At 42.3% G+C, this 23,112-nt stretch overlaps 1 protein-coding gene across 1 annotated transcript in view; it reads left to right on the forward strand.

Moving 5' to 3' along the window:
- The first annotated feature begins 1,572 nt into the window (after window positions 1-1,572).
- Window positions 1,573-23,112, forward strand: part of dipk1c (divergent protein kinase domain 1C) — a 37,951-nt gene continuing 16,411 nt past the window's right edge. The window contains exons 1-3 of the mRNA XM_079234146.1: window positions 1,573-2,038; window positions 22,341-22,544; window positions 22,613-22,666. Coding sequence (XP_079090272.1) covers window positions 1,838-2,038; window positions 22,341-22,544; window positions 22,613-22,666 — 459 coding nt within the window. The 5' untranslated portion in view covers window positions 1,573-1,837. The remainder of the gene's footprint in view (window positions 2,039-22,340; window positions 22,545-22,612; window positions 22,667-23,112) is intronic.

Consider the following 23,112-nt stretch of genomic DNA (forward strand, 5'->3'; position numbering starts at 1 on the left):
GTTCCCTGGTGGAGGTCCCTGGTGGTGGTTCCCTGGTAGAGGTTCCCTGGTGGTGGTTCCCTGGTGGAGGTTCCCTGGTAGAGGTTCCCTGGTGGAGGTCCCTGGTAGAGGTTCCCTGGTGGTGGTTCCCTGGTAGAGGTTCCCTGGTGGAGGTTCCCTGGTGGAGGTCCCTGGTAGAGGTTCCCTGGTGGTGGTTCCCTGGTGGAGGTTCCCTGGTAGAGGTTCCCTGGTGGAGGTCCCTGGTAGAGGTTCCCTGGTAGAGGTTCCCTGGTGGAGGTCCCTGGTAGAGGTTCCCTGGTGGAGGTCCTCCTCTGCGTGAGTGTCCTGCAGCATCATTAACATGATGGTCCGTGCGTCGGCGCTGGGAGCAGCTGGTGGAGCTCAGAGTCCGTCCTGGACCTCATCCCGGACACAGGGCTCTGTGAGGGTCCTCCAGCATCCTCTCCCAAACAGAGACGATGCTTCATGGATCCGCTCCGTGAGCTTGGAGATCCGCCAGCTGATGTGTGGTTCTGTCTCCTGGGAGCCGCTGGAGAGCAGCTGCAGCCGCCTTTCCTCCATCAACAGGAAGCGAGGGGGGATGGGGGGCAGGGGGTGGGGGAGGGGGGTTCTGAAGGGTTCTGAAGGGTTCTGAAGGGTTCTCTCCTTCAGGACCTCTGGACCTCCGAGGAGGCGACACAAGCCTGCTGGTGTTTTTCCAGTCGGTGGTTTGGAAGCTGCAGAGAGGAACCACAGAGGCAGACTAGAGGCCGGTAGCGTTCCTCTCAGTACTCAGTGAGGACCAGACGTCAGAGTTTCAGAGCAAAGCTCAACGGGACTTTGAAGCTCGACTTCAGAAAATCCATGGAAGCTAAACTTTGATCAGCGTTAATTGCTGTTCTTGTTTGGGAGTTTTTTTTTTTATCATTATTTTATTATTTGTATCATTTTAAAATGCTGAAAGCTCTAAAACATCAGTTCTCTCTTTCTCTCTCCTCACAGATCACAGAGTTCTTTCTATTTTCTGACATCAAGGAAACTTTTTTTTTTCTCTCATTAAGGAACTCTTCTCCAATATCCAGGACGCTTCTATGATTTTCCATCTTTCTTCCTCCCAAAAAACGAAGCCTTCCTCCCTGTGAATCATTTCAGGGACGACCGCAGACGCTGCAGACGCCACAAGGAGATGCCAGGACGCCGCCGAGGGAGGTCTGCTGCCAGGGTGTGAGCGTGCACGAGGGAGTGCACGAGGGAGTGTTACTCAACACTCGCTGTGAGGAAAATAGATCAAGCAGTCGGACATGAAAAGACAATTTTCAGTTTGAAGAAGCTGAATTTCCAAATATTTCTAACGGAGAAGAGAAGCTGCAGGCCGCCTCGCTCTGATTGGACGATTACAGGCCGCCTCGCTCTGATTGGACGATTACAGGCCGCCTCGCTGTGATTGGACGATCACGGGCCGCTCTCTTCTTTCTGAGCTTCGTCCTGCATTATTTGTGGTCCTTCTGAGTCGATTTCTTGCATTCAACACGAGTTCTTGGATCTTGGATTCGACCTTTAAACGACTGCAAAGCATCATGGGAGATACGGGAAACCCGGTTTCTAACTGACGATACAATTAACGCAAATGTCCAAATAATCAAGAAACAAACAAAACCTCATTCATATGAGCTCAGACGTGTTCATCTTCAGACTCTCTTCTGGATCGACACAAAACGTTTCTTTGAGGATTTAGATTTAGTTTTTTTTTGGTGTGAAACCTTCAGAACTTCAGAATCTGGATCCCTGAAGCGTCCGCTACTCCTTCAACGCCCCGTCCGGCGTCGGCTCCGGCGGCCCCGGGGCCCCTCGTGCAGACATGCTCCCCGGAGCGGCGGCCCGCGGGCTGAGCCTGCTCCGGTGGCTCGGCCTCCGGCTGTGGTCCCGGCGGGGGACCCTGGTCTTCGCTCTGCTCTGGTTCGGCTCCTGGTTGTTCCTTAACGGGATGGTTCTGGTCCAGCGGAGCATCCTGTCCGACTACTGCACCGACGACAAGAGCAAGAGCATCCTGCAGAGGCTGGTGAGTGGCGGGGCTCCAACGCCCGACTCTCCGTTCTTTGGCTTTGTTTTGTCAAGTAAATCATGAGGGACACAGAATCCAGTATTGTTCCAGCGTCGACCACGAACCCTTTGATGGAAGTCTGCTTCTGGTTCTGCTTCTGTGGGCTCGATCACATTGATGAGTTAGTGAAACTTATTGGAGGAAATGTTCTCCGTCTTCTGGTCTCTGTCCACTTCATGTTCAGAGGAAAGAATTCACTTTAAAACCTGTTGAGCCCGAGGGCCCAATTAGGGGCCTCTTTCATATCAGGTCACATGGTACAAATCCAGAAAAACATGTTGCATATCAAATTAAACATAAAAATATGGGCTACAGTAATATATAATCCCCATGTACACCCTCTAAACACAACTCAAACAATAAATAGGGTTTGGGTTTAAAGGGCTACGCCTATGAGCAAGGAAACGTGAAGAAAAGATAAACTACATAAATATAAATATAACTCGTGTATTTTGTCTCTAAACTTTCTAACCTTCTTGTTTTTAGTCGTTGAGTTTCAGTTTAATATATCTTTCTGACATATTTAATATTCCTGTTCTGTGGAACAAGATTTTGTTCGTAAATGCAACGTGACAGTTGTCTGACGTCAGACGGTCTTTGAACGCAACAGAAGACTTTCCCTGTGAACCTGCTGCAGGTTTAAAGGCAGGAAATCAATGTGAGGATGATTTATTATTATTATTATTATCATATTCTGCAGGAACGTGAAATAGGTTTCCACTTAAAGACTTTATAGTCTTTACGGTCAGCGCTGTCTTATCTCCTGGTGCACTGTGGGTAAAAACACTGATTACCAGAATCTTTTCTTTCCGGCAGTCACAAACATGTCTCTCTCTCTCTCTCTCTCTCTCTCTCTCTCTCTCTCTCTGTCTCTCATCCCTCCTTTATTCTCTCTCTTTTCGGTCCTCTTTGGTTCTCCATTCTGACGTTTCCTTCCTTCGTCTTTTCTCTCAATCGTCTCTTCCTCCTTTTTCTCCGTTTCATTTTCAGTCGACACACAATCTCTCTGTCAGACCGACCCTAACGACACAAAGGTCATCATTTCAACCAGAGCATTTTATAATTTAGTGGAAAACATTTGTGTGGTTTTATTTAGTTGAAATAGAGGTTCCTGACAAAGTCAAAAGCTTTGATGCAATAAACACATTGATGTGGTTCTTTTATGGATTTAAAACCTAAAACGGGTCGGTGCCCCAACTTCTTAAGGTAATAACCAAAAACTAGGTTTAAAATGAGTAAATGCTGATTTTAAACGTAGCAGCGCTCCGTTGCCCAATGAGGAGATCTCGTCCCAAAATGAAATAGAGTCAAATTAAAATGTATTCATTAATAAATGTCCCAGTCAGGACCTAGTTAGTATTCATAGAGAGACTTTGGCTGCTCTTGTTCTACACAACGTTACGCTGATGGAAACATGTTCCACTTCTGTTTGTTTCCCTGAACAAACGATGGAGACGCTTCAGTGTGGAGAGACACAGCAACACACCCTGTTGCTGTTGTTGTTGTTGTTGTTGTAACACAGAGACTCAGAGGAAAGAACATTCCCATCACACAGGCGCCCCTCCCTCCTGGTACTAAACCTCTCATCCAAACTGGAAGCTGATGAAATCCTAAATAAACTGGGAGCTGATGAAATCCTAAATAAACTGGAAGCTGATGAAATCCTAAATAAACTGGGAGCTGATGAAATCCTAAATAAACTGGGAGCTGCAGCGTCAACAAACAGAGGAACATCCGTCACGTAGTTTGAAGTGTTTGGGCAACGCGTTGACGGAGACCAACAAGCCGGTTGGTGTTTCCAGAAGCTGCTGCAGCTCTCCAGGCGGTAATGCAGCACAGATGCAGGACGGGATCCCCACCCCCTAAGAACCGCTGCAGGATCAGCTTTCTGCAAATCTGCTCTAGAGCCGCAGAGCTTTGCAGACAAAAGCTGACATGTGATCCCGCTGCCGGTTCAGGCCTGTTAGCGGCTTCAGGTGTTTCCGTACCTGAGCGACTACTTCCTGTGGGAATCGGCCCGCCCCCAAAGCCTTTTGAAGCCGCAGATTAAACCGCCCTCGAGTTCTTTACTGCCGAGGGGCCGAGGGGAAGGCGAGGCCGTCCGTCACGTGGAGACGTCTGAGGGCGGAGGCCGGGAACTCCAGGGAGCGAGGCGGCGACGCCTTCAGCTTTACGAGCCTCCTGGAGGACAACTGGCTTCTTAACTGGAACAACATGCGGAGCTCTTCTGAGTCTAATGATGCCTTCACTGCCTCCATTGTTACACATCCTCGTCTTCCTCACGGGAGGAGAGACGAGAGCTGAAGCTCTGCAGTTAGACGAGTTCAGTTGAGATAAGTTAGCTAAGTTAAGATAAGTTAGTTAAGTTGAGTTGATATAAGTTAAGCTGAGATAAGTTAGTTAAGTTAAGATAAGTTAGTTAAGTTGAGTTGAGTTGATGTAAGTTAAGTTAAGATAAGTTAGTTAAGTTGAGTTAGTTAAGCTAAGATAAGTTAGTTAAGTTGAGTTGAGTTGATATAAGTTAAGTTAAGTTAAGATAAGTTAGTTAAGTTAAGTTAGTTAAGTAAAGATAAGTTAGTTAAGTTGAGTTGAGTTGATATAAGTTAAGTTAAGTTAAGATAAGTTAGTTAAGTTAAGATACGTTAGTTACATTTAGTTGAGTTGATATAAGTTAAGTTAAGTTAAGATAAGTTAGTTAAGTTAAGTTAGTTAAGTAAAGATAAGTTAGTTAAGTTGAGTTGAGTTGATATAAGTTAAGTTAAGATAAGTTAGTTAAGTTAAGTTAGTTAAGTTAAGATAAGTTAGTTAAGTTGAGTTGAGTTGATATAAGTTAAGTTAAGATAAGTTAGTTAAGTTAAGTTAGTTAAGTTAAGATAAGTTAGTTAAGTTGAGTTGAGTTGATATAAGTTAAGTTAAGTTAAGATAAGCTAGTTAAGTTGAGTTGAGTTGATATAAGTTAAGTTAAGATACGTTAGTTACATTTAGTTGAGTTGATATAAGTTAAGTTAAGTTAAGATAAGTTAGTTAAGTTAAGTTAGTTAAGTTAAGATAAGTTAGTTAAGTTGAGTTGAGTTGATATAAGTTAGGTTAAGATAAGTTAGTTAAGTTAAGATAAGTTAGTTAAGTTGAGTTGAGTTGATATAAGTTAGGTTAAGATAAGTTAGTTAAGTTGAGTTGAGTTGATATAGGTTAGGTTAAGATAAGTTAGTTAAGTTAAGATAAGTTAGTTAAGTTAAGTTAGTTAAGTTAAGATAAGTTAGTTAAGTTGAGTTGAGTTGATATAAGTTAGGTTAAGTTGAATCCTCGCTATAAAGAAGGAGCTGCATGAACTCAACGAAGAGTCGACGGCCAGAACTTCAAAATTATAAAAAAGATAAACATTTTTATTATTAATTCCACCTCAAGAGTCTCAAGGACTCCGTGACGGAGGTTAAAGGAACGGCTTTAATTTCCTGTTCATGTTACTTTATTCTTTTTATACCACTTAATTCATGTTTAAACTTTAGTAAGTTTGCAGACTCAGATTATTAAAACAAAATATAACCAACTAATAAATTGTATTATTACAGATGGAACAACAAGCAGGATAAAAAGTCATTAAAATCAATAATCAATACTTGTACTTTAAGTATACTTTGATGCTGCTACCTTTGTACTTTTACTCAAGGAAGATTCTGAGTGCTTTCCCTTGTCAGAGAGTATTTGTCCACCGTAGTTTGAGTACTTATACTCAGAGTAAAAGTGGGCGGGGCTTATGCATGGACTGTAAATGCGGACGCTGGAATAGGTTGAATGAAAGGAGCATTAAAGGCCTTCATGAACCGCTCTGGAGAACAGATCAGACGGCTCTCAGTAACGGTGATGTCATGGATAAAAATAGACTCTTGGGAAACTCCTTCATCTCAGAGACGATGAAGATGAGCTGACAGCTGCTCACAGAGCTTCAGGAGGGAAGGAACCAACGCTGGTCTCATTAATGAAAGTCTGAAAGGTTCCGTTTACCGAAAGAAACGAGTTCCCACTGTTGAAACGGACAACTTGTCATTTCAAAGCTTGAAGAAAGCATTAAGTATAAAGTATAAAGTATAAGGTATAAATCATAAAGTCACAAACGCACCATCCTTCTTTTATTCTACTGCAGGATAAACTACTAAAAGCTTTCTTTGTTCGGAGCAGTTTTCTCTGGCCGGATGTCAATATTACAACATCAGAGTGATGATGTATAATTCTCTATGATGTCTGAATCCTGCGTCTTCTTCACGTCACAAAGATCTCCATCAAGAAAAAGGAGCTGAAATTATTGCTGGATTTTAAATGTAATGAGCAAAGAAAAGAGCCACGGTTGTAAATAAAGATCTGCTTTATGTATTAAAACATATATTATTATTGCATTACTGAACGGAACAAGAGGCCCAAAGAGCCAGGGCCCTTAAAGAGACTGAAAATGACCACAAACAAGCAGAAAGCAACTAAACAAAGACACAACAACAATACACAAAGACTCATGACCACAAAGAAACAAACAACTAGAAAGAGATATGAAACAGCTGCAAAGACACAACGAGACTCATGACGACTAGGAAAACGGGCAAAACAACCATGAAAAGATAAAAAATGAACACGAATCAACACACAGTAACCACAAGAAAGACACAAGGGCCACAAAGAGACAGACAATGAGTTTTAAAAAAAGCTGCAAAGCCACACAAAGAGACTTAAAAAAACAAAAAAAAGGGATATGGACAACCATAAAGAGACACAAAACAACCACAAAGAGACACAAAGAGACACAAAACAACCCCAAAGAGACACCAACTGACCACAAAGAGACACAAAGAGACACAAAACAACCACAAAGAGACTCAAGGTGAGGCCTAGGCAGCGTGGTCTCCTGTGGTCTCAGGGTCTGGATGCCACGGAGCTGGTCTCCGGTTGTAAACTGGGCCGTGGAGCCGTCAGCGCGATGCAGCCGGCTGCTTCGGCCTCTCGTAAACTGAGCTGCGTTTAAGCTTCTAACTCACTGACTTCTTGGTATCAGATAAATCACGTCGTCGGTGCCGCTCGGCACACATGGTTTGTGTTGAGGCAGAAATCTGTATGTTTCTGGCCATGCTGCCTATTTATGGCCTCCCCTGTCCCTCCTGGTCTCTGGCCTTGCTCTGCCTATTTATGGCCTGATGGGTTTTACATGTTGCTTCACAGGGACAGACGTGAGAAGCACAACGTTTATGTCGAGCTTATCAGCCATCTAACGTTATGCATTCATGACCCGCAAAACTCTGCTGTTGTGCTTCAAACTAGAGTCTGCATGCATGTGACCTGTGTACTGTCTACGGCTGCTGGAGCCAACCTTTACCAACCTCTATATAACCTTTATATAACCTTTACCAACCTATATATAACCTTTACCAACCTTTACCAACCTTTATGTAACCTTTACCAACCTATATATAACCTTTACCAACCTTTACCAATCTTTATATAACCTTTATATAACCTTTACCAACCTTTATATAACCTTTATATAACCTTTACCAACCTCTATATAACCTTTATATAACCTTTACCAACCTTTACCAACCTTTATGTAACCTTTACCAACCTTTATATAACCTTTACCAACCTTTACCAACCTTTATATAACTTTTACCAACCTTTACCAACCTATATATAACCTTTACCAACCTTTACCAACTTTTATATAACCTTTACCAACCTTTACCAACCTTTATGTAACCTTTACCAACCTTTATATAACCTTTACCAACCTTTACCAACCTTTATATAACCTTTACCAACCTTTACCAACCTTTATATAACCTTTACCAACCTTTACCAACCTTTACCAACCTTTATATAACCTTTACCAACCTTTACCAACCTTTACCAACCTTTATATAACCTTTACCAACCTTTACCAACCTTTATATAACCTTTACCAACCTTTACCAACTTTTATATAACCTTTACCAACCTTTACCAACCTTTATGTAACCTTTACCAACCTTTACATAACCTTTACCAACCTTTACCAACCTTCATATAACCTTTACCAACCTTTACCAACATTTATATAACCTTTACCAACCTCTATATAACCTTTTACCAACATTTACCAACCTTTATGTAACCTTTACCAACCTTTACCAACCTTTATATAACCTTTACCAACCTGTACCAACATATATATAACCTTAACCAACCTTTACCAACCTATATAACCTTTATATAACCTTTACCAACCTTTACTAACCTTTATGTAACCTTTACCAACCTTTACCAACCTATATAACCTTTACAACCTTTACCAACCTTAATATAACCTTTACCAACCTTTACCAACCTTTATATAACCTTTATATAACCTTTACCAACCTTTATATAACCTTTATATAACCTTTACCAACCTCTATATAACCTTTACCAACCTTTACCAACCTATACCAACCTTTATGTAACCTTTACCAACCTCTATATAACCTTTACCAACCTTTACCAACCTATACCAACCTTTATATAACCTTTACCAACCTTTACCAACCTTTATCAACCTTTATGTAACCTTTACCAACCTTTACCAACCTTTACCAACTTTTATATAACCTTTACCAACCTTTACCAACCTTTATGTAACCTTTACCAACCTTTATATGACCTTTACCAACCTTTACCAACCTTTATATAACCTTTACCAACCTTTACCAACTTTTATATAACCTTTACCAACCTTTACCAACCTTTACCAACCTTTATGTAACCTTTACCAACCTTTATATAACCTTTACCAACCTTTATATAACCTTTACCAACCTTTACCAACCTTTATATAACCTTTACCAACCTTTACCAACCTTTACCAACCTTTATATAACCTTTACCAACCTTTACCAACTTTTACCAACCTTTATGTAACATCTACCAACCTTTATATAACCTTTACCAACCTATACCAACCTTTACCAACCTTTATGTAACATTTACCAACCTCTATATAACCTTTATATAACCTACACCAACCTCTATGTAACCTTTACCAACCTTTACCAACCTTTACCAACTTTTATATAACATTTACCAACCTTTGCCAACCTTTATGTAACCTTTACCAACCTTTATATAACCTTTACCAACCTTTACCAACCTTAATATAACCTTTACCAACCTTTACCAATCTTTATATAACCTTTACCAATCTTTATCTAACCTTTATATAACCTACACCAACCTCTATGTAACCTTTACCAACCTTTACCAACCTTTACCAACTTTTATATAACATTTACCAACCTTTGCCAACCTTTATGTAACCTTTACCAACCTTTATATAACCTTTACCAACCTTTACCAACCTTTGTATAACCTTTACCAACCTCTACCAACATTTATATAACCTTTACCAACCTCTATATAACCTTTACCAACCTTTACCAACCTTTATGTAACCTTTACCAACCTTTACCAACCTTTACCAACCTTTATATAGCCTTTACCAACCTTTACCAACATTTATATAACCTTTACCAACCTTTACCAACCTATATAACCTTTATATAACCTTTACCAACCTTTACCAACCTTTATGTAACCTTTACCAACCTTTACCAACCTTTACCAACCTATATAACCTTTACCAACCTTTACCAACCTTAATATAACCTTTACCAACCTATATAACCTTTACCAACCTTTACCAACCTTAATATAACCTTTACCAACCTTTACCAACCTTTACCAACCTTTATATAACCTTTACCAACCTTTATGTAACCTTTACCAACCTCTATATAACCTTTATATAACCTTTACCAACCTTTATGTAACCTTTACCGACCTTTATGTAACCTTTACCAACCTTTATATAACCTTTACCAACCTCTATATAACCTTTACCAGCCTTTATGTAACCTTTACCAAGAGCAGAAACAAGAAACACATCATTTTGGACCCTTTGGGGCTCCATGCCTTCATGTTTATGTGATCACTTCCTGTTGTTTCTTGGCAACAAGCAGCAGATGTCAGGAGACGACAGATTACACATTTTTGGGGGATTCAGCTGTTTTTATTGGACGGAATCCAGCAAGCAGGAGAATTATGAACCACGTAGACTTCAACTAAATAAAGTCTTTAAAAAGCTGCTTGGATCATCATGTCTTAGAACAGAAGCGAAACAAAGTCCATAGAGGAAGTCCTTTAAAGTCATAATAACAGAGAAGAGAGAATACATTTGATGCGTTAAAAAGTCTAGAGGCGGCGTTGTTGTCAAATCCCTCAACGTTGTTGGTGATGAACCGGAGACAGGAAGTGATGAACACGTCCAGAAACACAAACACTGAGACGACCACAACTCTTTCATCTCATCAACACGTTTCTCCTCCAGAGAGACGACGATGGAGAGATTTTTATAGTTATATAATCATGACTCATCGTCTCCTCACGACCTGATTTACAGAAAGAAATGAGTGGAAACCATGTAAATAAAGTAAAGCAGTATTATACGAACTTAAGTACAAAGTATGTGTACTATACGTACGTATACTCTGAGAAACGGTTAAAGGTCGAGTGCAGATTAAACAGAAGAAGATATGACGGATGCTGCTCTAGTTGTACATATATATAAATATATATATATATATATATATATATATGTATTGATTCATATTGCATATATATTATATAATATATGAAACAATGGACTAGTCTGGATGTGGTGTGAATCCTTTAATAAGTTATTACATTAGTGATATATATATACGTATATATATATATATATATATATATATATATATATATATATATATATATATATATATATATACGTATATATATATATATATATATATATATATATATATATATATATATATATATATATATATATATATATATATTCTACATGCATTAATGTGTATGTGACATGTTTTAACTCTCCATCAATGCAATTTATTCTATAAGATCCTCGTGTTTGTCGTGTTGAAGATGATTCAAACAGCTTTTTAAAGACTTTATTTAGTTGAAGTACGTGGTTCATAATTCTCCTGCTTGCTGGATTTCGTCCAATAAAAACAGCTGAATCCCCCAAAAATGTGTAACCTGTCGTCTCCTGACTTCTGCTGCTTGTTGCCAAGAAACAACAGGAAGTGATGACATAAACATGAAGGTGTGGAGCCCAAAGGGTCCACAGTTTTTACAAAACAATCTGAGTTTCTTTCCCCCCTTGCTCCATAATTTTATTCTATTTTATGAGCTCATTGTTAGTTTTTAAAACACAGTTGTTCTGCATAGCGTCCAGAAACAGGAGCTGTAAGATCAAAGCAGAGGATTAAAACGTGAATTATTGGACTAAACGACTGAAACAACTCCAGCAAAGTGAACCCCAAACTTTCAATTGGACTTAATTATGACTTGTGTCAGTTTGCCCCTCCGCTTGCCTACAAAGGGAAACTGTTATCAGGAGAAACCAAACGCGGCCACAGTGCTTCTTCATCCGTAGAGAAGAAGAGAACAGAGACTCTTAAAAGAGTTTGAGATGAGCGCTGCATCCCAACGAGGAGAACAGGGTCACAGCAAAGCCTCCAGGGGGCGCTCTGCTATTCTGCACGCTGCACGCCGGCTACATGCTACACGCTATACGCTGCACGCTCACGCTCCAGCTGCACGCTATACGCTCCACGCTACATGCTACACGCTTCACGCTACACGCTCCAGCTGCACGCTACACGCTACATGCTACACGCTGCACGCTACACGCTCCAGCTGCACGCTACACGCTCACGCTACACGCTACAAGCTCACACTCCTGCTGCACGCTACACGCTCCAGGTGCACGCTACACGCTGCACGCTACACTCTGCACGCTCCTGCTGCACGCTCCAGCTACACGCTCCAGCTACACGCTACACGGCTATTCGTTTGAATGACAAACATGGCATATTTTTTGAAGACGTGAGCTCGATCTTTACGTCAGTGTGCCGTGTTAAGGACGTGAATATGGTTATGAGTTGTTATTTTCTCATGATTTAATGACTTTAATGAGGAAAGTTTGAGCAGCCGGTGACGCTGGATGAAAAGTCAGACGACCACCAACATTTTTCATCTTGCAGACGGACATCGTTTTCGTTTTTCAAGTCACTTTGAGAATAAACATTTTTTTTCTATCAGAGGTCGAGTCACATGACTCGTTAATCACAGAGCAGACACACACCATGCCACTGTAAATACAGCAGGTGTGTGTGTGTGTGTGTGTGTGTGTGTCTCTATTTGCACGGCCTCCAGCAGCAGGAGTGTCTCCGTGAGGATGAACGGGAGTTTTGACAGGATTTTTAAGCCCGCGGCCAAAACACGACTGTGCACAAAGCAGCTCGGCTCTCTGATTACATCATTGTGTCAAACTGTTATACGCTCATGAAATATTTACCTTCAGGGCGCTGAAACAACGACCTGCAGCTGCTCAGTGGGAGGTCACTCAAAGCCGCCCAACCGGTCCGTTGTTCTAGGACTGAACCGTGAAAAGCTTCAACTAGATCATCAGCTTCAGCTTCAGCTTCCTCTCCAGAGGAAACAACCTTAAACTCCAATAAATGCAGTTATGAAATAAATGCATTGAAATATCTGGAGGTTCAGCAAAAACAACTAAAACCCGCTGCAACATTTTTATATCTGCGTATTGAACACTGAACTGCTCCAGAAAGATCTTAATAACTTCTTTAACACCGGTTGAGCCCAGACATTTTTCTCAAAAATTGCGAATGGTTTTCATCTCCATAATAAATACAGAATATCTCCTCAACCACACGGGATATTTACATCATTTCAAAAGGTTTATTATACAGGAAACACGTGTGAGACTAGTTAAGAGGTTCATATAGCAGAATATGAGTTACTGGTTTATATATTATACGTGTTACTGGTTTATATATTATATGTGTTACTGGTTTATATATTATACGTGTTACTGGTTTATATATTACATGTGTTACTGGTTTATATATTATACGTGTTACTGGTTTATATATTATATGTGTTACTGGTTTATATATTATATGTGTTACTGGTTCATATATTATATGTGTTACTGGTTCATATATTATATGAGTTACTGGTTTATATATTACATGTGTTACTGGTTTATATATTATATGTGTTACTGGTTTATATATTACATGTGTTACTGGTTTATATATTATATGTGTTACTGGTTTATATATTATATGTGTTACTGGTTTATTGGTTGATGATGGAACACAGGAAAAGAAAAAAGAATTCTGAAAAAAATTTTTTTTTTAATGATGCATATCATCGCTTTCTTTTCTACAATAAAATACTAATATCACTATGTGTTAACAATATCTCTGCAAAGTTTGACTTTGAATAAGTGAAGTTAAATATTTTTAGTAATTAATTTAGTGCAGATTTGGTGTACCGTAGGTTTAGGTCCGCTGAGAGACTAAATGCCCAACTTTCTTCCTGGACCTTGAACGCCTCTGGTTCCACAACAGAGGAGCTCTGCTCAAGCAGATGCACCAAAACATACCAAGAGAGTATAGTTTATCCATAAGTAAGTACAATACATACCAAGTATTGTTTATCATAAGTAAGTACAATACATACCAAGTATTGTTTATCATAAGTAAGTACAATACATACCAAGTATAGTTTATCATAAGTAAGTACAATACATACCAAGTATTGTTTATCCATAAGTAAGTACAATACATACCAAGTATTGTTTATCATAAGTAAGTACAATACATACCAAGTATAGTTTATCCATAAGTACAATACATACCAAAGTATTGTTTATCATAAGTAAGTACAATACATACCAAGTATTGTTTATCATAAGTAAGTATAATACATACCAAGTATAGTTTATCATAAGTAAGTACAATACATACCAAGTATAGTTTATCATAAGTAAGTACAATACATACCAAGTATAGTTTATCATAAGTAAGTACAATACATACCAAGTATAGTTTATCATAAGTAAGTACAATACATACCAAGTATAGTTTATCATAAGTAAGTACAATACATACCAAGTATAGTTTATCATAAGTAAGTACAATACATACCAAGTATAGTTTATCATAAGTCATATTTCAGTGTCTGGCTGCAATGTGTTGATATCTTGAGGTTTTGTCTCTCAGTGATTTGATGTATTGGTGGATTCTGAAGGTCGTAAGCTTTCCAGAAAGGTGCTAATCATGTGTAGCATCAAGCTAGGGATATGAAAATTAATATTTCCATAACTTGGGGAGCTCTCGAGTCACTTTCAAGTCCTTCGAGTGATATTTATGGTGTATGTTCATATTTATGGTTGAATTGTGCTATGAACATGTCAGATGGACTCATGTGCTCCTGTCAGGCTGGGCAGTGTGTTTGCTGTCACATCAGAGGATCTGGTGGATTCATGGAGTAGAGGACTTGGAGTGAGGAAGACCTCCTGATGAAGAGTTCTGCCCCCAGTTTTGAGGGCTGCTGGGGCTCATAGGAAAATATTAGAATAGGTATAAAAATAGATTATTTAAGTCCCAGTGGGTCATGTGATCCACCTGTTGGACAGGTGTTGATATTGTATATTAATAAAAGATGAAATACTTAGTTAGGTTTAATGAAAGGTTGTTTGGTGTAACGATGACCAACATCGCTCTGATGGAGACACCAGACGGTTCTGTTCTGCTCCTCCAGCCCGGCGGTCCGGTTCTGGTCTCGCTGGTCTTCACCCGACCACCTGCTGGCTCACGAGCAGCGAGGCTGTGAGAGCAGCTTCCTGTGAGCCGACCGCGAGGTCAACGCTCCGCCCACGCCGCGCGCGTGTGTGTGTGTGTGTGTGTGTGTGTGTGTGTGTGTGTGTGTGTGTGTGTGTGTGTGTGTGTGTGTGTGAATACGAGCCATTCAGCCCACATCTCGTGCGTGAGATCACACTATTGTTCTCTGCTGGCTGTTGACCTTCGGACGCCGTGCGTTGCTGCACTCGACCTTTGACCTCCGGGCCGCCGGATGAATCCGGGGTCTGTTTGACTCCACGATCAGCGGCGTCTTCCAGCCTCCAGGCGGCGTCTTCCTCTCCATTTAGAACGGAAGACTAACAGGAACTATTCATGATGAATAAACATATAGATAGTCATAAATTAACTTTGACATTTAAAGGAAGAATTAATCCGATTTTCCACAAAGCTCAACGTGTTTTTCAAGCTTTTATTTTGAAGGGATGAAATGAGGAGACGTGAGGATACAGTAGGAGATATGAGACATGAGGAGACTTAAGGAGACATGAGAGGAGACATGAGACATGAGGAGACATGAGACATGAGGAGACATGTGAGGAGACATGAGGAGACATGAGGAGACATGAGATGTGAGGAGACATGAGGAGACATGAGACATGAGATGTGAGGAGACATGAGGAGACATGTGAGGAGACATGAGAAGACATGAGACATGAGGATACATGTGGAGACATGAGGAGACATGAGGAGACATGAGGATACATGAGGAGACATGTGAGGAGACATGAGGAGACATGAGGATACATGAGACATGAGGATACATGTGAGGAGACATGAGGATACATGAGACATGAGGAGACATGAGGAGACATGAGGATACATGAGACATGAGGAGACATGTGACATGAGATGTGAGGAGACATGAGGAGACATGAGACATGAGATGTGAGGAGACATGAGGAGACATGTGAGGAGACATGAGAAGACATGAGACATGAGGATACATGTGGAGACATGAGGAGACATGAGGAGACATGAGGATACATGAGACATGAGGATACATGTGAGGAGACATGAGGATACATGAGACATGAGGAGACATGTGACATGAGATGTGAGGAGACATGAGGAGACATGTGAGGAGACATGAGGAGACATGAGACATGAGGATACATGTGGAGACATGAGGAGACATGAGGAGACATGAGGATACATGAGGAGACATGTGAGGAGACATGAGGAGACATGAGGATACATGAGACATGAGGATACATGTGAGGAGACATGAGGTGACATGTGAAGAGACATGAGGAGACATGAGGCATGAGGACACATAAGGAGGCATGAGGAGACGTAAGGAGACAGTAGAAGACATGAGGAGACATGATGAGACATGAGATGTGAGGAGACATGAGGAGACATGAGGCATGAGGAGACATGAGATGTGAGGAGACATGTGAGGAGACATGAGGAGACATGAGACATGAGGAGACATGAGATGTGAGGAGACATGTGAGGAGACATGAGGAGACATGAGACATGAGGAGACATAAGGAGGCATGAGGAGACGTAAGGAGACAGTAGAAGACATGAGGAGACATGATGAGACATGAGATGTGAGGAGACATGAGGAGACATGAGGCATGAGGAGACATGAGATGTGAGGAGACATGTGAAGAGACATGAGGAGACATGAGGCATGAGGAGACATAAGGAGGCATGAGGAGACGTAAGGAGACAGTAGAAGACATGAGGAGACATGATGAGACATGAGATGTGAGGAGACATGAGGAGACATGAGGCATGAGGAGACATGTGAGGAGACATGAGGTGACATGTGAAGAGACATGAGGAGACATGAGGCATGAGGACACATAAGGAGGCATGAGGAGACGTAAGGAGACAGTAGAAGACATGAGGAGACATGAGGAGACATGAGGCATGAGGAGACATGAGATGTGAGGAGACATGTGAGGAGACATGAGGAGACATGAGACATGAGGAGACATGAGATGTGAGGAGACATGTGAGGAGACATGAGGAGACATGAGACATGAGGAGACATAAGGAGGCATGAGGAGACGTAAGGAGACAGTAGAAGACATGAGGAGACATGATGAGACATGAGATGTGAGGAGACATGAGGAGACATGAGGCATGAGGAGACATGAGATGTGAGGAGACATGTGAAGAGACATGAGGAGACATGAGGCATGAGGAGACATAAGGAGGCATGAGGAGACGTAAGGAGACAGTAGAAGACATGAGGAGACATGATGAGACATGAGATGTGAGGAGACATGAGGAGACATGAGGCATGAGGAGACATGAGATGTGAGGAGACATGTGAGGAGACATGAGGAGACATGAGATGTGAGGAGACATGTGAGGAGACATGAGGAGACATGAGATGTGAGGAGACATGTGAGGAGACATGAGGAGACATGAGACATGAGGAGACATGAGAAGTGAGGAGACATGTGAGGAGACATGAGGAGACATGAGACATGAGATGTGAGGAGACATGAGGAGACATGTGAGGAGACATGAGGAGACATGAGACATGAGATGTGAGGAGACATGAGGAGACATGAGGAGACATGAGGAGACATGAGACATGAGGATACATGTGGAGACATGAGGAGACATGAGGAGACATGAGGATACATGAGGAGACATGTGAGGAGACATGAGGAGACATGAGGATACATGAGACATGAGGATACATGTGAGGAGACATGAGGTGACATGTGAAGAGACATGAGGAGACATGAGGCATGAGGAGACATAAGGAGGCATGAGGAGACGTAAGGAGACAGTAGAAGACATGAGGAGACATGATGAGACATGAGATGTGAGGAGACATGAGGAGACATGAGGCATGAGGAGACATGAGGAGACATGAGGAGACATAAGGAGGCATGAGGAGACGTAAGGAGACAGTAGAAGACATGAGGAGACATGATGAGACATGAGATGTGAGGAGACATGAGAATACATGAGACATGAGGATACATGTGAGGAGACATGAGGAGACATGAGGCATGAGGAGACATGAGACATGAGGAGACATGAGGAGACATGAGGAGACATGAGGAGACATAAGGAGACATAAGGAGACAGTAGAAGACATGAGGAGACATAAGAAGACATAAGGAGACAGTAGAAGACATGATGAGACGTAAGAAGACATAAGGAGACAGTAGAAGACATGAGGAGGCATGAGGAGACGTAAGGAGACAGTAGAAGACATGAGGAGACATTGGGACAGCACCCGGTGCTTTTATTTTGAAGGGACTCCTCCAGCAGGGTGAAAGCGATGCTTGGTTAGACCTGCAACATGGAGCGTCTGGGCCCTCAGGAATGTCTTGCAGGTCTTTAATGTCCTGGTTCAGTTCTACGTGAAGGAATGTGACCAACAACAAAGACCTCCTTTCTCCCTGCAGCAGCTCGGCTTTCACTCCTCCAGGACTCACGTCATTCAGGGGGTTGAAGTATTAGTACATCACAGTACTCACAACATAGTACTGCATTCACATTGTTACTGAGGTCAGAGGCGCTGGGCACGGAAACAAAGGAAAGGAAAGAGGACAGAAGGAGGAAATGAAAGAAAGGAGAAAAGAAGGAGGAAGGAAAGGTGGGGAGACTTGAGGAGACTTGAGGAGACATTTGAGGAGACAAGATGAGAGATGTGAGGAGACATGAGGAGACAGTAGGAAACTTGAGGAGACTTGAGGAGACATGAGGAGACATATAAGGAGACATGAGGAGACTTGAGGAGACAGTAGGAAACTTGAGGAGACTTGAGGAGACATGAGGAGACATATAAGGAGACATGAGGAGACTTGAGGAGACATGTAAGGAGACATGAGGAGACATGGTAGGTAGAGGACTAAAGGACAGGTAGAGGACTAGAGGACAGGTAGAGGACAGGTAGAAGACAGGTAGAGGACTAGAGGACAGGTAGAGGACAGGTAGAGGACTAGAGGACAGGTAGAGGACAGGTAGAGGACAGGTAGAGGCCAGGTAGAGGACTAAAAGGCCAGGTAGAGGACTAGAAGACAGGTAGAGGCCAGGTAGAGGACTAAAAGGCCAGGTAGAGGACTAGAAGACAGGTAGAGGACAGGTAGAGGACTAAAAGGCCAGGTAGAGGACTAGAGGAAAGGTAGAGGACTAGAGGACAGGTAGAGGACTAGAGGACAGGTAGAGGACAGGTAGAGGACAGGTAGAGGACTAGAGGACAGGTAGAGGACTAGAGGACAGGTAGAGGACTAAAAGGCCAGGTAGAGGACAGGTAGAGGACTAGAGGACAGGTAGAGGACTAGAGGACAGGTGGAGGACAGGTAGAGGACTAAAAGGCCAGCTAGAGGACAGGTAGAGGACTAGAGGACAGGTAGAGGACTAGAGGAAAGGTAGAGGACAGGGAGAGGATTAGAGGACAGGTAGAGGACTAAAAGGACAGGTAGAGGACTAGAAGACAGGCAGAGGACAGGTAGAGGACTAGAGGACAGGTAGAGGACTAGAAGACAGGCAGAGGACAGGTAGAGGACTAGAGGACAGGTAGAGGACTAGAGGACAGGTAGAAGTCTAGATGACTAGAGGACAGGTAGAGAACTAGATGACAGGTAAAGGACAGGTAGAGGACATGATAGAGGACTAGAGGACAGGTAGAGGACTAGAGGACAGGTAGAGGACATGATAGAGGACTAGAGGACAGGTAAAGGAAAGGCAGAGGACTAGAGGAAAGGTAGAGGACTAGAGGACCGGTGAGGACGCGTGCAGGTGTTGTCCTCTCAGGTGTTGTCCTCTCAGGTGTTGTCCTCTCAGGTGTTGTCCTCTCAGGTGTTTTCCTCTCAGGTGTTGTCTACTCAAGTGTTGTCCTCTCAGGTGTTGTCTACTCAGGTGTTTTCCTCTCAGGTGTTGTCCTCTCAGGTGTTGTCTACTCAGGTGTTGTCCTCTCAGGTGTTGTCCTCTCAGGTGTTGTCCTCTCAGGTGTTTTCCTCTCAGGTGTTGTCTACTCAGGTGTTGTCCTCTCAGGTGTTTTCCTCTCAGGTGTTGTCTACTCAGGTGTTTTCCTCTCAGGTGTTGTCTACTCAGGTGTTGTCCTCTCAGGTGTTGTCCTCTCAGGTGTTTTCCTCTCAGGTGTTGTCCTCTCAGGTTTTGTCCTCTCAGGTGTTTTCCTCTCAGGTGTTGTCTACTCAGGTGTTGTCCTCTCAGGTGTTTTCCTCTCAGGTGTTTTCCTCTCAGGTGTTGTCCTCTCAGGTGTTGTCCTCTCAGGTGTTTTCCTCTCAGGTGTTGTCCTCTCAGATGAGGAGCTAAGCGTCCCGTTATCTCAACTCTCTCCGTCAACATGTGAGCAAACGATGGAGGAGCGTCCGTCAGCAGCCGGCTTCTTTTCCCCGAGTCTCTGTTTTCCCGGGACAATTGAACCTGTCTGCATGTCTCACCTGTCTGCCTGTCGACCTGTCTGTCCGTCCCTCACACTTCCTGCCTCTTCCAGCTCGCGTTACCCGCTCAGCTCGGCTGCTCTTTCTTCCTGCTGGAGAATCAAAGAGTTATTATTATTATTTATAACTATTATTATTAGAACGTTTTGTCAGAATTTGGGGTGTAAATTCCTGAAGCTCGTCTCCTTCATCGGCCATATAACGCCTTAATAATTTAAAATTATTAATAATATTAAAGATGAAGATCATATCGTATAATATTTTAAATAAAAGCGCTTTGACGTAATTTTTGGGGATGAAGTCAGAAAATGTCAGTAAAATGGAAACATCAGTTGGTGAAACTGTGAGTAGTTTAATTTGATTTAATTTACGGAGAAAAGCAAAGTTGTGCTTCAGAATTTATTAAATGTTGCTCAATTTCAATATAAAAGTCAGAACCTTTTAATAGAGAACTTTAACTAATTTACTTTGTACTTATTTTGGATTTGCACCTAATTGTCAAAGTTATCTTATTGTATTGCGTTTAAATTGTAAATGAAATAGTGAATTATTGTCATCCATTGTCTTTCATTGTCTTCCATTGACTTCCATTGTCCCCCATTGACTCCCATTGTCTTCCATTGTCCCCCCATTGACTATCATTGTCTTCCACTGACCTCCATTGACTCCCATTATCTCCCATTGTCTCCAATTGACTCTCATTGACTACCATTGTCTTCCATTGACTCTCATTGACTTCCATTGTCTTCCATTGTTTCCCATTGACTACCATTGTCTCCCATTGTCTTCCGTTGTCTTCCATTGACTCCCATTGTCCTCATTGACTACCATTGTCTTCCACTGACTCCCATTGACTCCCATTGTCTCCCATTGTCTCCCATTGACTCCCATCACTCCCCTTTACCACCCTCAACCCTGGAGCTCGTCCAGCGGCTGTCAGGCGGTGAAGCTGCTGAGCGGCTCGCTGACAGATGTTTGTGTTGGAATGCGTGCAGAGCGAGGATTAGCAGCGTAATCCCTGACGACGCTAATCCTCCACCTCGCACCTCCGGACACGCTGGAGGAGGAATCCTCCGGCCTCGTCCTCCTTTCGTTAACAAGTCTTCATGTTACGCCATGAATAAAGTGTTCAGCTCCTCATGTCAGAGGCCAGAGGTCAGAGGCCAGAGGTCAGAGGTCAGCTCAAGTAAAGAAACACGATGTTGTCCCAGATTCCACAACTCATTTCCTGCTATTTATGTTTTGGTGGGCGGTTTAAACACAACGCTTTGTTGGAGCTTCCGGGTGAAAACTACGAGAGATATGAAGAGAAATGTTGCTCATAGGTTCCCATCAGCAGTGTAGCATGAAAGCACGGTGGAGTTAGCATGTTAGCACGTTGGCTCACCAGCTCTAGAGGCGTTTATCTCGGAGGCGGTTCGATGGCCGAGCTGCTTGTGCGTCCGGTTCGACCTCGACTTCTCCTTCGACTCCGTTTACTGGAGGACTGCAGCGGATCAGTTGCTTTAAACTCCATGCTGCAACTGAATTTACGGAGAAAAGCAAAGTTGTGCTTCAGAATTTAGACACAAATACTATAAAATAATTTTAAAAATTGTTTGTATTCTCAAAAAAAGTGCATTTTTCAGACAGGAGGTTTTTCTCTCCGGCCATCGACATATAACACAGGGTTCAGACACATTCTGACCAGTGGATTTCATGACTTTTCCGTGACTTTTAACCAAATGTCCATGACAAAACATTTAGTGAAATCTGGGTGTAAACAGTAAAAAGTGAGTAAATGTAGTATTTAAACTAACAATGAGAATACAAAGCATACAGTAAACCTTAAATGACTCAAATGAATGAGACAATAGTTTGATTAAAAGAATAAACATTTATATAGATGCCTGTATGTATGCCTGCTTATATTTTGAGTCTTTCTTTTAAAAGAATATTCATTGTTTTTAAGGACTTTTCCAGGCCTGGAAATAACCATTTTAAAATTCCATGACTGTTCCAGGTTTCCATGACCGTAAGAACCCTGAAATGTGACGAACGTAATAAAGTTCAGACTTTTAAAAGCATGCCCCTCCCCCTCAGTGCCTGGAGTTTGGCGAGGGCTCGGTGACGGGCGACATGTGTGAGGACCTGTGCGTGCTCGGCCTGGTCGAGTACAAGCGCTGCCTCTACTACGAGAACGGGAAGAAGGTGGTCGAGGCGCGCTGGAGAGGGAACCCCATCATCCTCAAGTCCAAACTGGAGAACTTCTCCTCGTACGAGCCACTGGGAATACTGGACTATCAGGTGAGGGTGACTGGTGAGGGGGGAGGAGCTAAAGAGAGCCAAAGACTTACAGTCCTTCTCTCTGACAGGACACGGCCGAGGAGCTCTCGCCGCTCGACGTGGTTTTCTACGCAACTCTGGAAGTAAGTCGGTCGATTGCTGCTCGACACACAACACACCTTTAAGACGAGAAAAAGGGCAGAAAGCTCAGAGAGCAACAGAGGAGGATCCCTCATCAGGATGGACAGAATAATAGATGTCATGTGACCAGAAGGACAATAGATGTCATGTGACCAGAAGGACAATAGATGTCATGTGACCAGAAGTACAATAGATGTCATGTGACCAGAAGGACAATAGATGTCATGCAACCAGAAGTACAATAGATGTCATGTGACCAGAAGGACAATAGATGTCATGTGACCAGAAGGACAATAGATGTCATGCAACCAGAAGTACAATAGATGTCATGTGACCAGAAGGACAATAGATGTCATGTGACCAGAAGGACAATAGATGTCATGTGACCAGAAGGACAATAGATGTCATGTGACCAGAAGTACAATAGATGTCATGTGACCAGAAGGAC

The sequence above is a fragment of the Taurulus bubalis genome, assembly GCF_910589615.1.
Source record: "Taurulus bubalis genome assembly, chromosome: 18".
Taxonomy (NCBI): domain Eukaryota; kingdom Metazoa; phylum Chordata; class Actinopteri; order Perciformes; family Cottidae; genus Taurulus; species Taurulus bubalis.